Source organism: Sinohyriopsis cumingii, chromosome 2 (genome assembly GCF_028554795.1).
Source record: "Sinohyriopsis cumingii isolate HCF-2022 chromosome 2, ASM2855479v2, whole genome shotgun sequence".
NCBI classification, from domain to species: Eukaryota; Metazoa; Mollusca; class Bivalvia; order Unionida; family Unionidae; genus Sinohyriopsis; species Sinohyriopsis cumingii.
The window spans coordinates 25,738,514-25,753,514 of record NC_142962.1 but is presented as its reverse complement, the minus strand read 5'-3'; the positions used below and the strand labels follow the sequence as shown (position 1 = coordinate 25,753,514).

At 33.6% G+C, this 15,001-nt stretch overlaps 1 protein-coding gene across 3 annotated transcripts in view; it reads left to right on the top strand.

Annotated features, from left to right (window-relative positions):
* Nucleotides 1–14,703, top strand: part of LOC149804499 (poly [ADP-ribose] polymerase tankyrase-like) — a 201,083-nt gene extending 186,380 nt beyond the window's left edge. For 2 of the 3 annotated variants that reach the window (XM_089940712.1, XM_089940711.1), the window contains one exon: nt 5,694–14,703. In XM_089940712.1, coding sequence (XP_089796838.1) covers nt 5,694–5,830 — 137 coding nt within the window. In that variant the 3' untranslated portion in view covers nt 5,831–14,703. The remainder of the gene's footprint in view (nt 1–5,693) is intronic. The other variant, XR_016416027.1, reaches the window with a different exon arrangement.
* Nucleotides 14,704–15,001: the final 298 nt, after the last annotated feature.

Here is a 15,001-nt window from a genome sequence, read left to right as displayed (position 1 = left end):
TTTTGATTCACTTTCAGATTTGTGAAAACTTCTTTTCCACTGGCTAATTCAAAGGTTGCTAGAAAATATCCCTAAGCAGTCATCTTCAGATCTTCATGTTGTTCAGGTGTGATCTGATTTTAAGCAGATTGTGGTTAAAAAAAATACATTTGCCATTATTTCCGAAACATCTTGATAGATTCAAGAATAAGTATGAAGCTAAGACAAGTCATCCTACAACATGCATGCCCCACGACTCGGAAAATTTACATTATATTCCTGGTTAAAGATTTTAGTGACCATTAACCAATGTACATATTGCTAGTAGTAATTTTGTTGTATATAATGAATATTCAGACTATTGTCATGTGTGCCATTTGCTGGTAATTCTATTGAATGTATTCAGACCATTGTCCACTGTGCTATTTGCTAGCGAGTAATTTTATTGTATATATTGAGACAATTGTCCAGTGTGCCATTTGCTAGCGAGTAACTCTATATATTCAGACAATTGTCCAGTGTGCCATTTGCTAGTGAGTAATTCTATTGTATATATTCAGACCATTGTCCAGTGTGCCATTTGCTAGTGAGTAATTCTATTGTATATATTCAGACCATTGTCCAATATGCTTAATTGGTAGTGAGTAATTCTGTTGTTTCAGAAATACTTAAAGATGCCTGATATGATTTTTTTTTTACAGTATACTATTTCATACCATGATTGGTTGATAAAATAAATATTTAACATGTGGGTTATATTTTAAAGAATTACTCTTCCATCAGAGCTTGAAATTAGGATTTTCTGTCACTGATCCAAACAATTACCATAATAACTTACGTACAAGTCCTGTGTAAATTTTACTGATCTCTGGAATTTCTCAAATACTTGGGTTGTCTCAGATGCTATGCTGAGAAAGTGTACAACACCATAAGGTACCTGTGACAGAACAGAAAGATCAGCTGTGGGCAGATTAGGAGATTTGCAAAAAGTTGGTCAGAAGAGGAATGATTTTCATTGAGATGATTTTTAGCATACAAATTTTGAACAAAAATTAAAACAATTTTACAGATTTTCATATCAAAATATGCTATTCATTTTGACAAGTCAGTCATTTCACAATACTTGTTTCCATTCATACTCTCCTTCTACATATATGCCAACCATTACACTTTTGGCATAATCATTGTGCATTTTTCTCTCACAAAATTATGCCTTACATGTAAATGTATATGGATTACGTGATTTCGGTATATCCACCTTCCCCCCAAAAAACAATAATCTGTTTTCTCTCTTTTATTAACATCCCTTTAATCCCACATAGACCGTATTCTTGAGAAGATGGCTTCTACGTAGCTACAATATAAGAGTATGCTTGTCCATGGACTTGCTTGTACTTTCCTATCAGGATTATGTTCTATTTATAGCAGCTATCCTATTTCCAAGAAACATGATGGTTCTTCTTTCAACCTTTTGACTTCTGATTCTGTTGATAGCAGCTGTGTGGCTTAGTGAGGAGAGAACAGACTGGTTTTCTAATTTTTAATCTTTACTCACAGGTTCTTTGTTCTAATTCATATTTGGTACAGAACCAGTCTATAGGTATTTGGCGCTAAAAAGTATAATTTATTTTAGTTGCGTGTGTTAAAGCAAATATATTTTCTTTCAAATAATTTCACAGATGGATGAGAAAAAGAAAAAAAGTAAATGAAACAAAAACTAACAATCCTCCAAAGATGACATGAATGACCTAATACAGCCTTCCATTCGAGGGCAATATCACGTCCATTGCAGGATATGTGGAAAGAATTTTAATATTTGGTGCTAAAAGTCTTCAAATGGATTCTAGTCAATATGTGTGTTAGAGCACAAATATTTTTTCCAATAATTTCACAGATGGATCAGAAAAAGAAAAAAACCCGAATCCTCCAAAGGTTCAAAGATGAATACATGAATGGTATAATACAGCGTTCCATTCTAGGGCAGCATCATGCCCATCGCAGGCTGTGTGGAAACAGTTTTAACATTGGTCATGGTGGTAAATTTGATGTGGAGAAACACTTGAAAACAAAGAATCACATCAAATTAGCTCATCTTACTAACTCCAGTCCTAAGGTAACTTCTTATTTACAGCAGAACTTGAGTGTGGACAGGAATGTTACAAATGCAGAGGTGTTATTTTCTGAGTTCTTAACAGAACACAGACTACCCCTAGTGGTAGCAGACCACGTTGATCCTTTGTTCAAACAGATGTTTCCTCATTCCAAAATTTATGAAAAATATGCTTGTGCAAGAACAAAATCATCTAATATTGTTCGGTGTTTAGCAGAAGACACTTCACTTGAAATTGCAGAAACCATGAAAATTGGGCCGTTTTTAGTTTTGCTACAGATGGGGAGTAGTGATTATGATGACAAAAAGTTGTACCCAGTATGTGTTAGATACTTCGACAGTGAAATGGGCAAAGTCATGAGTGTTCTTCTTTCATTACCAGAATTAACAGTAGATTCCACTGGAGAAAACATTTTTGATTTGCTTGATAATGCTTTGAAGAAACATGACATAAGTTGGCAGAACTGTATGGGGTTTGCAGCTGATAATGTAACAGTGATGACTGGAATTCATAAAGGAGTTTCATCTTATATTTTGAAAATGTCTCCATCAGTGTACATAACAGGTTGTCCCGGTCGTTTGCTGCTGGAAAGGCTGCTGCTAAATTAGAAGTAGATATTTGTCATTTGCTAATTGATATCTACTACTATTTGGAGAAAAGTAGTAAAAGGAAATAAGCTCTAAAGTTGTTACAAGATCAGTTTGATCTTGAAGACCATAAAGTTATAAAGCATGTGTGTACAAGATGGTTATCCCTTGGCAAATGTATTAGCCATTTACTTGAGTTTTGGACAGCACTACAAGCTTTCTTTCGAACTGAAAATGAATCTGCACAGAGAAATTGGAGGAAAAAAGTGAAGAAGAGTAGCACAAAAAGCAGAGTTTGTTATTATAAGTCAGAAGAGGACAAGAGATGAAAGTATAGATAGAAATACTAACAGTAAAGAGGATGGGTTATCAGAAAGGTTTTCCAGCTTGAAGGCCTCCAGGCTCAGACCCTGATTGTGAAAGATAAATCTTGTGACAGAAAACTCCAACCCATTGTTAGTAATGTAAATCAGCCAACTGGATCTGATTCTTCAGAGGATAAATTGAGTACAAATAAAGATTGTAATAAGCATACTGGATCTTCTCATTCATCTAAGGGCAAAACTAGAAGAGTGGATACTAAGATGTCATAGAAACAGAATCTGCTCACTGTTTGGAAGAATCAAAGTGTGAGATGGTTTTCATAAAACTTTGTAATCCAGTTACAAAGCTGTATGGCTTGTTTATGAAGAGTGCCATTCCATTGTTTGATGCAGCAAACGTTGTCTTACAGAAAGAAGAACCATGCATTCATATTATGCACAAGATTCTGTCAAACCAGTTGTCAGATTTGCTAATAAGGTTTATTAAGCCAGAAATCATCTCATCAGCCAAGCTTTTAGACTTTCATGACAGAGCAAACCAGAAAGATAATGAAGATCTTGCTATTGGTTCAGAAGCAAGAGAATCCAAAGAACACAATTCTACTCATGCTGTGAAGTTGTTCTACGATAATTATTAGAGAAGTTTATGCTACAACCTGTGATTACCTGCTCAAGAAATTCCCATATGGAGATGAAGTGGTTTTAAATGCTTCAGTTGCTGATGTAAATTAGAGGCAGTCAGAACGTTTTAAAAGTGTTAGATTCTTTGTCAAGAGATATCCCTTTCTATTGCCACCCCAATCTACCTTAGATCAACTGGAAGAATTCCTGAAGTATCAAGTTGGCCTTCTACCTGACAATATACTTAATGCAGATAGAGTTGATATGCAGTGGCACCTTATTTCCCAGCTAAGAGACTCAATAACTGGAAGATACAAATTTCCTCTTTGTCAGGTTAGGAAAGGAATATTGGGTCTTTACCTATCTATTGCTGACTGTGAGAGATTGTTCAGTATTGTTAACAAAAATAAAACTGAATTCAGATCCAGGCTTTGTAACCCAGCACTTAGTACTCTACTGGTGTACAAAACATTCATGGTCTCAGCTGGTACCAAGTGTTATGAAATGCAACATGATTATCTGTTGCTTTCTAAAGCTACAAGTGCTGCATATGAAAACTTGAAGCAGTAAAGGATGTCAAAAGACCAGAGGGGCAAATAAATCATTGTTCATTGAATTTGTATTGTGTTATATGTGGATTACTCTTTTTCTGCTTGGAGTACTCTTTTTGTTCACTTGGATTACACTTTTTCCTCGTCAGGGGTTGGCATGTATGCTTATATGTATCACAACTATTTTTAGCATTTCTTAGGATATTACTGACTCAGTTATATCCTCATCATTGTTGATATTAGCACTTAGAAGATGATGTATTGTTACTTGATCCAGGTTTCTACTAGAATCAGCCCGAATTTCCTTCATCACTATCAACACTGTTATTGTCATTGTTACTACATTAAAATTGTCATGTGAGACCACCCTTTCTGCCAACAGGAGTCGCTCTCGACAGGTTGTCTCTCATGACAGGTTTGTGCAAAGGACTAGTTTCTAAGGTCAAAATTCACTATTGTTTAAGAAGGAAAAATACAGTTATGATACATGTATTCTTTATTCATTTTAAAATATTGCATGAATAATGTGTTACAGCAGTATAGATACCCATCTATTATAAAATGTTCACATTTATGTTCGAAGATCACATGTACTTGTCTTAGCATAGATAGCACAAAATTAATTTGGTAATATTTATTACCACATGTTAACTTCACTTCTTTGAATTATGTCAATTATTTCCTCCATTGTTAGAATTTTCTATTTTTGAGTTGCATTTGTGCCAAGTAAAATTTTAAAAAGAAATCCTATAAGATAACATCAGATTGAGAAATCTAGCAAGAAGTGATTGGGCTTCATGCATTTTGGAACTTTAGTTTACAAAACTGTAAATGGAGGCTATTTTGGTCTGATTGTACCCTACAAACTTTTCACTCAAAACTAAGTTTTGCCCTTACTGCATCAGATCACACTTCTGACCTTTTTTTTTAATGTTTTCCAGGTTTATAATAGCAGTATAAATTTTGTTACACTTTACTGAAAATAGGTCTGACTTGTAGAAAAATATTGACTGCCTTACTGGGAAGATCTTACTGGGCAGGTCTGATACTGTAAGAGTTTCCACAACATACATTTGTATCTGCACTAAAAACTGATGTGTAAGACACCTGCCTTGAGAGACCACATTTTCAGTGCACTGATTAAACGATTATCAGCTGTTCTGGACTGTACAAGTGATCTAAAAAGAATACCATACCTTGACATGCCATGTCTGGTCAGAAGAATACATGGGTGGTATCATAGAACAAGTTCTACTGAACCACAAAATATTTTTAATAAAAGAATGGACCGGGTCCTGCTTGTCATGAAATTGTGATGTAAAACACACAAGTTTAGTTTTGGTCTGTAAGTTTATAACTGTAACAGTGTACTCAAAAGAATGAATTAATGCTGTTTTTAAGTGCAATCTTTCTAACAGTGTAATCAATAGAAAAAATTAATGTTATTTTTAAACTTTACTCTGTTCTCTATGTATGTTGCTATGTATTATTAACAATTGGAATTGCTGAATTCTTTTCCAGGTGCATCCATGCCTCTGGGATGTCTGGAATACAACCAACCAAAGAAATATGAGGTGTCCCCAATTGTGCCATATACAGAATACGTCGTTCAGAACCCAGAACAAATCTGCCTAAGATATTTAGTCCAGTTTGTGTGACAAGAGAGGCTCCAAATGGGGTAAAAACAAACCTTCAGGGACTGAAGCAGACTCTCAGGAATTTACTACAAAGAGAGTCATTGCAAGTATTCCAATTGTGTACATAGGTTATGTTGTTGTAAATATTAAATGAATTACACACCCAGTTCATCAGCATACTGTATTTACTATTCAGCAGTCATTTTTGTTTGAATCTTGTCAGTTACATCGAATGTAGTATATGTATGTATGTATATGTATGTATGTATGTGTGTTCAGATGTCACTTGGTACTTAACTGGTGTCCTAATAGCTTAGTTAGGGAATAGATGTCCCACTGTTTTGTTTCAAAACTTGCCAAATGGCTATTCAGAGTAGAAACGTAATGTGTAGTAGAAACGTAATGTGTAGTAGAAACGTAATGTGTAGTAGAAAAGTAATGTGTACCTTATGTATCTTGTGCAGTGAAACTATACTGAAAAGAATTTGTATGTAATAAAAGAGGCAAGAAATCTCCAAATTTGTGAAAGATTTAATTCTTTTATACCTGACATCACTTGGCTTTGTAGCATCAGAGTAGATATGTTTGAGTCAGTAATACTCATAAACATCAAATGGGTAACAAATATCTTTACAAATAATAAAACATGTTGACTATGTTTCTGTAGTGTACCACTTAACTTTGATGTATACAGGCAGATATTATATTCATTTGGATAACAATTGACCTGGTTTTAGCTTGTATTTGTTTTAATCAGTTTCACAAGACAGGACCAGAGTCATGATGTCATTATGGGGCCTTTTGTTTGTATTAAAGAGAATAAATATAGCAAACACAAGATATAATGATGTCATGGAGTCCAATCACAACATCCTCTTTGTTTTAGGGACAGGAATAGTGTAATTTAGACTGTCTGAAAGAAACTTAGATAATCATAGTGAAGCATTCTAAATTGAGAGTTCAGATGGAAAAATATCCAGCTAGATTCGTGAAAAAGGGTCTTGATAAGGAAAGATGGTTTGTGAAAATAACATTAAGTTTCATTTCAGCAGTCAGTGAAATAACTGCATTTTAAATTGGACATTGTTCCTGCAACTTTTAAATGAAAAAAGTTCAACTAGAATTTATGGGACGGTCTGTTGTTTATCCACTTTTGTCACTATTCCTCTTAAACTTCTTAAGTGATTGCCATGAAACTTAACACACATACACATTTATCCCATGTTCAGGTTGCTCTTAAATGAAAATGGTGCTGCTCCTGAATGGCTGGCCATATCATTATGGGGTTTTCGCTAAGATATTTTGTATACTTGGTCTTAAAGAAAATAGTATTGATCTGATGTCCAGTATTGTTCCCACAGCAGCCATCTTGAAAATCTTGTTATTGTTACTTGTCCTGAATCATATCAACATGGGTTTTCACTAAAAAGACTCTTTTATGATAATTTGATTGGTCCTAAAAAAAAAAAAAGAAGACAAATCTGATGTCCAATATGGCCACCATCTTGAAAATCTTATCGCTACTCCAGAACAGAAAGTCATATCAGCATGGGATTTTCACAAACAGACTTCTTGTGATGCCTTTTTGGTTCTAAATGAAAATTGTTCCACAGGCAAATCCAATATTGCCACCATGGTCTTGTCATCACTATGCCTCTTGAATGGATGATCATATCAACACAGCTTTCAGAAATACTTCTTGTGATGTCTTGTTGGTCCTGAATGAAAATGGTGCCAATATAATGCTAATTATAGCCATTTTGACAGCCATCTTGACACTCTCGTTATTGCTACTCTTGAAGTCATATCACCATTGGGATTTTACCAGTAGACATCTCAGGATGCCTTGTTGGTTCTAAATTAAAATAGTTTCCCTAGGACATCCAATATGGCCACCACAGTGGGTATCCTGACAATCAAGTTATTGCTACTTCTCCCTAATGGATCGTCTTAACATGGGGGTTTCACCAAAAGACTTCTTGTGATGTCTGGTTGGTACTAAATGAGAATGGTGCCTCCATGGCAGCCATCATGCAAAGTCTTGTTATTATGCTTAAATGAAAAGTCATAGTAAAATGGGTTTTCCCCCATAAGACTAATTACGGTACCAAGTTGGTCCTGAATGAATTGGTATCTATCTGACATCAAATATGGCTGCCACAATGAACATAGCGACATTGTTGTCATTCATTCTGCAGAATGGAAGGTCATATCAACATGGGTATTTCACCAAACGCCTTCTGATGGTTCCCAGTTTGTCCCAAATGAAAATGGTACTGATGTTTTTTATTCAATACAGACTAATTTAAAAGTCTTATCAGAGATGGATTAAGCCCTTCGCAGTTAAAAAGACAAGGAGCTTATTTTGAATTCCTGGAAATATTTTTTGGACAGTAATGTGTCAGTCCCTTCAAGAAAATCTTATTGCAATTGGTGATGAATTGTCTTTGAGTCATTGTGATATAAAAAAATGTGTTAGGACATAACAACAACGTGTGCAGTTTCAGATTGGCCACTATTTATATCCAAGGTGTTTTATTTACTAGCATGTGACAGAAAAGACAGGAGTTTCTTATTACTCCTAAATTATATCTGCAGATCCAAACATTATAAAAGATACATGTCATGCATAAAACTGAAAGGGACCTTGAGATATTCACAGCAGTAGCTGGTATGCTATTCTGTGTGATAGCATTGTAAGCACAGTTTATTGTATTTACAGAAAGAGAAGTGTGAAAAGGCGCAGAACCCATAGGTCTTATTGGCTATGTTAGATTTTGAGAAAGATGTTTTTCTTATTCATCTAGAAATATTATTTTAAAAAGTTTCCTCATTGTTGAGGTTGTTGTTTACATAATTTACATGAAACAATACATTTTTTAATGAAATAATTTTAATGTAGATTTTTAGAAACTTTTTTAAACCCAAGTTTCCAGGAGAAAAAAAATAAAGTGTACTTGGAAAAGGAAATAGTATGATATTAGTACCACTACACCAATTTCTGTGTAATAATACTTAACTTATGCAATGCATTCTACACACACGAGCTTGAAGGTCAGGGCTGCACTAGAACAAGAGCTGACTAAAGAAAGTTGAAGGTTGCTTTATAAACTTAAATTGTAGGTCACTGCTCTTTATTTCATCGCACAAATGTTTATGTATTTTCCAGATTGAAGTCTATTTTTGTGTCATTCTGTAGTGTTTATAGATATATCTTCAAACTGTTTTGATATGTGTGCAATTTTTAAGGATCTTTGACATTGTTACAGTATATTATTTTGTCATTCTTCATAGTAAGTGTTATTTCAAGTTTTGTTGCTCATCATTTTCCAGCCTTTATATTGTAGTAGGTCCCATTCTTAAGTTCTAATCTTGATTCATTAAGTGTATTTCCTTACAGAAATGGGTTTTTTTTATGACCTTCCTACCAAATTTTAATGTTGTGCCTAATATCATTGGATCTCAATGAACTAAAAAATGTTTTATTAATTTATACACCTATCTACAAATTTTGCGTAAGTAACTCATGGGGATTAAAAGCAGATTTTATGCCTATGAACCTAATTATTTTGGTAAAGGACCTCTGTATTGGATATTACTTAAGCTTTTCAGTAGCATTTCTTTAATTTGAGATGATCCTGTAGAGCTTTCATTGCCCACATTCATTCTCTTACACAACAAAGTACATTCCTAGCAATAAAGGCTTTCAGTTGGTACAAGTAATGTCAATCTGCCATCAAGTATGGCTGCTTTTACTAAAAATTAAAAAATTACTTTTCTCAAAAACAGCATATCAGAATTGGGCTGAATGGAACTTAGCATTAAGATCTTTCAAGTTGATACAGATGATGCTGACCTGGCATCAAATATGGCCACCATTACTAAAAGAAGAAAAACCGTTTAATGACTTGTTCTCAAAAATGTCATTCGACAGAAATTTACCAGATTTGACATAAAGCATTCTGTTGTAAGAGCTTACAAGTCCACCATTAAATATGGCCACAGTTACTGAAAATAAAGAAACTATTAAAGGACTTCCTCCAAACAACTTCCCAAATTTTGACCAAATCCGATATAAAACGCCTTAAAAATGAAGGGCTTTGACCTTTGTACAAATAATGATAATCCACCATCAATATTGCAGCCATTACTGAAATTAGAAAAACCTTTAAACAGTTCTTCTGAAAAAGTTCTCAACAGAATTTTACCAAATGTGGCTGAAATTATCCTACCTGAAAAGGCCTATACATTTTTACACAGATGATGACAATCATCCATAAAATGTGCCTGCCATTACAAGAACAAATAAAGCAACCTTATTGCAGAAAAAAAATCCTCCACTGAATATGAAAAATATTGAAAGAAATTGTCCTGGTGGAAAGGTCTTTTAGCGTTTGATACAAGTGATGATGATGTGCCATCAAATATGGATAAAATACAAAAAATTAAAACTTTGAAACATGTTGTTTTCATAGCATACACAATCAACTGCTTTTGTTGCAATTTCTGCAGAAAGCATTCCACTGACCTAGATTTCTTTGATATATTCACATGCATTTGGCTATTAGTCATATAAATTAGGCCACTTGTTAATTCATTTTTTTCTTGAAATTATTTGGTTGTTAAAATGATTCTGTTTATTGCATTTTACTATACAAATCATGAAGCTATTTTCATTTTATAAACATATAGGCTAGCTTGAAAAGTGCTGTAGGATTGTGGATTGATCTTGTTTTTCAGTCGATCAATCCATCCATTTTCATCACATCAGTACCGAGATTAGGGTTTGTGTTGAGGTCATTTTCTCACAGTTTCTTTTAGGGCCATGGACCTAGTTATGCAAGTATTTTATCAGAATTACTACAGTCATTAATGAAAAGTCATTTATTTTATGGTTTGTAATTCATTTATAGCTTGCTTGTTTAGCCATGAAATAATTTGGTCCCTTGGATTATGTTGGGAAATTCCTTCAAGTTTCATAGTCATAAATATGGATGCTCCTAATGCATGATACCACTCTGGTGGCCTAGTTGTTAGAGCATCCACCTCGGATGTGGGAGGTCGTGGGTTCGATCCCCGGCTGAGTCATACCAAAGACTTAAAAAAATGGTACTAACAGCTGCCTCACTTGGCACTCAGCATTAAGAGGTTAGTGTTAGGACTGGTTGGCCTGGTGTCAGGATAATGTGACTGGGTGGAACATCATGCTACATGTCTGCGGCATGATGCCCCAGTGCTAGACATTACTATAAAACTGCCACATTGCAGACATTATAGTGATATGACTGAATTTTTTTAAAGCTGCGTTAAAAATCCGTCACATCACATCCTCATGCATGATAAAACATCCTTGAAAAAAATCATTCAGTTAGAGAAGTTGCCTTGAAAACTCCATGAAAAGTCATTGAATTTGTTGAAAAACTAGAATTTTGCTCAAAACTTTATAAAAAGATCTGAGGGGATACAAAATATTAAATGTTAATATAAAAAATAATGCTTTTAAAATTCTTAATTCTTGTTATGTTTTTTCAAAATGAATAAATGGGATAAAATTCTGTGGATCAAAAAGACACATGACACAGGTAGTTTGTGCGATGGATAGTTTCCCTTTGCAGTTGTCATAACCTAACTTGCTGTGTACTTGGTACTTACTTATGCAGTGAAAAATATAAGTAACACACGAAGAATGTTCTGTTTCAGTAAGAAAAATACTACATTAAAATGTTTGGATAGTCCTTAAAAACTTCATGAATGTCCTTAAAGTCTTCATGAAAGTCCTTAAACAAAAACTTCATGAAAGTCCTTAAACAAAAACTCTCCGTGGCAGCAGAAACTATCTTATGAACAGCATTTACGTCAGTCTTGTGTCTTGGGTAATGTTTCAATGTCACTGGTTCCTTAATTGCTCCATTTGTACAGAGAGTAAATTGGCCAACTGTTCATTTTTACCTAGATATTTGAACATGAATGCATGTCAATTTAAAAAACTATGTCAGTTCACATTATTGGACATATATTTGATCTTGCAACAGATACCTGTCCAATAGAGATTATAAAAACTTAATACAATTGTAATTTTTAAATTAGTATTACTCATGTAATAATTCTATTTCTGCTGAACTGTATTTTCCAGCTGTGAAGGTCTTTATTATATGGTGTGTATGTGCCACACTGTATAATCCAGCTGTGAAGGCCTTTCAAGGTCTTTGATATAGGGTTTGTGCATGCCAAACTCTAGAATCCAGCTGTGAAGGCCTTTCAAGGTCCTTGATATAGGGTTTGTGCATGCCAGACTGTATAATCCAGCTGTGAAGGCCTTTCAAGTTCTTTGTTATAGGAACACTAAGATCAAGCTGTAAAGGTCATTCAAGGACTTTTGTATAGGAAGTATGGGTTATTTGTACTTTGGGTATTAGAGTAATATAAGGTATATGTCTTATTTGTGTAATTGTCATATTCATCAAAATATACAAGTGTGTACCCATGTCCTCATGATAAAATGTACAGCTTTTCAAAGTCTTTAATATTCTGTGTTTAATTATGTCTGAATAAAATTATACAAATTCTTTATGGAAAAAGGAATACATTTATAGCACAATTTAGCTCCAGAATGCAGAAGTGTTGGTGTATTGTTAACGAAATTAACAAATTTTAAAAAGATTTTTGAAAAAGAGTTAGAATTTTGGAGCTTTTTTCTGTCCTCTGAAGTCCAGTAAACATATACCAGCAAAATACATGTATTGTTTGAAAATAGCAAGTAGGATTCATCACCATTTATGATAGTGAGAAATAATTGATTTTATTCAAAACAGCTCAAGTAGTCTGACAAAAAGCTGTATACTTGCAACACACAAGCACTAGCAAACAAGTGACATACTTGACAAACTATTTGTCAAGTTTATAATTTTTATGTAATGGAAATATAAATGCTCAGGACAAATAAAATATTCAGTACTACATCAATTGATGTTTGTTTTCAGTAAATACACAATTTTGAAGAGCTGTATGTTACTGCAAGAAGGAATGGATTGATTTAGTAGTTTACTTGTTAGAAATGTAACATTTTAAAATAGATTTATGACATACTATATACTGTAAATAAAAGTACATATATCAAATTTGAAATGATTGTAGTTTCCACATGCATGTTTTATATTGTCTTGGTCAGAAAGTTTATGAAATTGTGTTGTGAATGAATCATGTTGTAATATTTTATAATTTTTGCAGCTGATGCAGCCTGGAACACATACACCCACATCAATATATTTCCAAATCGGGATAATTCTTTATTTGCAGGCATACTTACTTCAGTTATTATTTTATCACACTAAGTGGCACAGTCTCTGTTTAAAAGTGTTAAATCTCAACCGAAGTATGTTTTCCATCATGTCAGGAGTAGTATTTATTCGAAAATTGTGGTATTTTATTTTTATGACAACCAGATACAAGATTACATAAATTTAACCTCATGGAAATCTGAAGAATCATTTCCTAACTTCCTTAGTTATCCAAAGAAAAATTACAAATCTTGAAAATAGACATGCAGATTTTCCTAAGTTTGGAACATTGTGAGAATTTAGCAATACAGAAATTTCCAGTATATGGTATAAGGTCATATGTTTTGTTGCAAGATCGCTATTATGTGTACATTAGCTCACTTGACAAGATGACTAGACTTTTCAATGGACTGCTGTTGTTAAATGTCCCCCCCACACACACCATTACTGTGAAGGACTTGAAACACATTTTTGTTCAGATTTGTCAACTATTGATTCATGAGTTACCTGCACTGATGGCATCAAAACCAGACAATGACTATACAGGCTCAATTGTAGAAATGAATTTCGTCCTGATAATGGAATATTCACATTAACAATTTTTGAGGGTATCAGTTCTTCAGTTTTCCAGAGGGGGACATTTTCATTGGTACTTACATTATTGGATATGGGAACGGATTTACTTTTTCTAAGGAAAGATTATGGTTTATAGGAACTACAAGAATTGGCATTCAGCAAAAAAGGATTGAATTAACTGTATTTTATTTCTGGTTTTACTAATTCTATACATTCAGCATCCATATTATTATCATTTTATGGTTTTCACAGATTAGTTTGTAAGATGTGTAAGGATCTCAATGTGTACATGATTTTGTCATTTGAGGACATATATTGTCTTTTACTTAAGGAAACAAAATTGATACAAGACAGATTTATGTGCTGCAGAGTGGTGATAAATGAAAACATTTGAATTAGTGTAGACTCAGATGATTAAGGACAGATTAAGAAAATATCCCAGATTTAAAGAACATTTGAGATCATATATCTGTCAATATATTAGTTAGGTTGTTGTCTATCACTTGTCCTTGTACGTAAGTCTCTGAGGGTTCTTAGATTTTATATACCCCTAAAGTAATATAACATCACCTTTTACTCTTAGCAAGAATGGTGGATGCAAGTTTTTGGAGCTACTTGTACAGAAGTGTCATAATTTGATGCAAGCATTTTTTCATGAATGTATGTACAAGATGTAGGTAGTTTGACATAAATAAGCACATGTTGAAGTTTGTCAAGGCTGATTATAGACTCTTTCATTCACTTTCATATAATTTGTACTTTGATTTATGCATATAAGATTTTTCTCTCAATGTCTTGTCAGACTTCGATTTTCACCATTCAGCAAAATGAACGACAAAGAAAACTATTGTCATCATTATTCAGCTTTGCTTCCATGATTATACATTTGTCCAAATTTCATATTGACTTTACAAATCATGAAATGACATATAAAGAAAGGTAATATTTTTTGAAGATATTTTGGATGTAGTGCAGTATGAATAGTGTAATTGTATTGTACACAAAATGTTTTGTCTATGAGAAATAAATCAGTCAAAATAATTGAATCTGTCCATTTTATATACCAGTATGAAGTGGGTTTTTTATTTTGTGTGTTGGTGAGGTAATATTCTCAGGTTTTTTAATGAAGTGTGATCACATTTGCAGGTATATTTGTTCATATAGTCAATGTAGTTCATTTTTTTTATCTTGACGACTCCATTCATGTAGGAACTTGTCAGTAAAAAATACTACTTAGTTTTAAAGTTTTTTTTTCTTGTTGTAGCTCAGAGTGAGAGCTTCAGTTCATTGTTCATTGCCATCCGACTTGAAAGTAGATAACACACATGCAAACAAATTC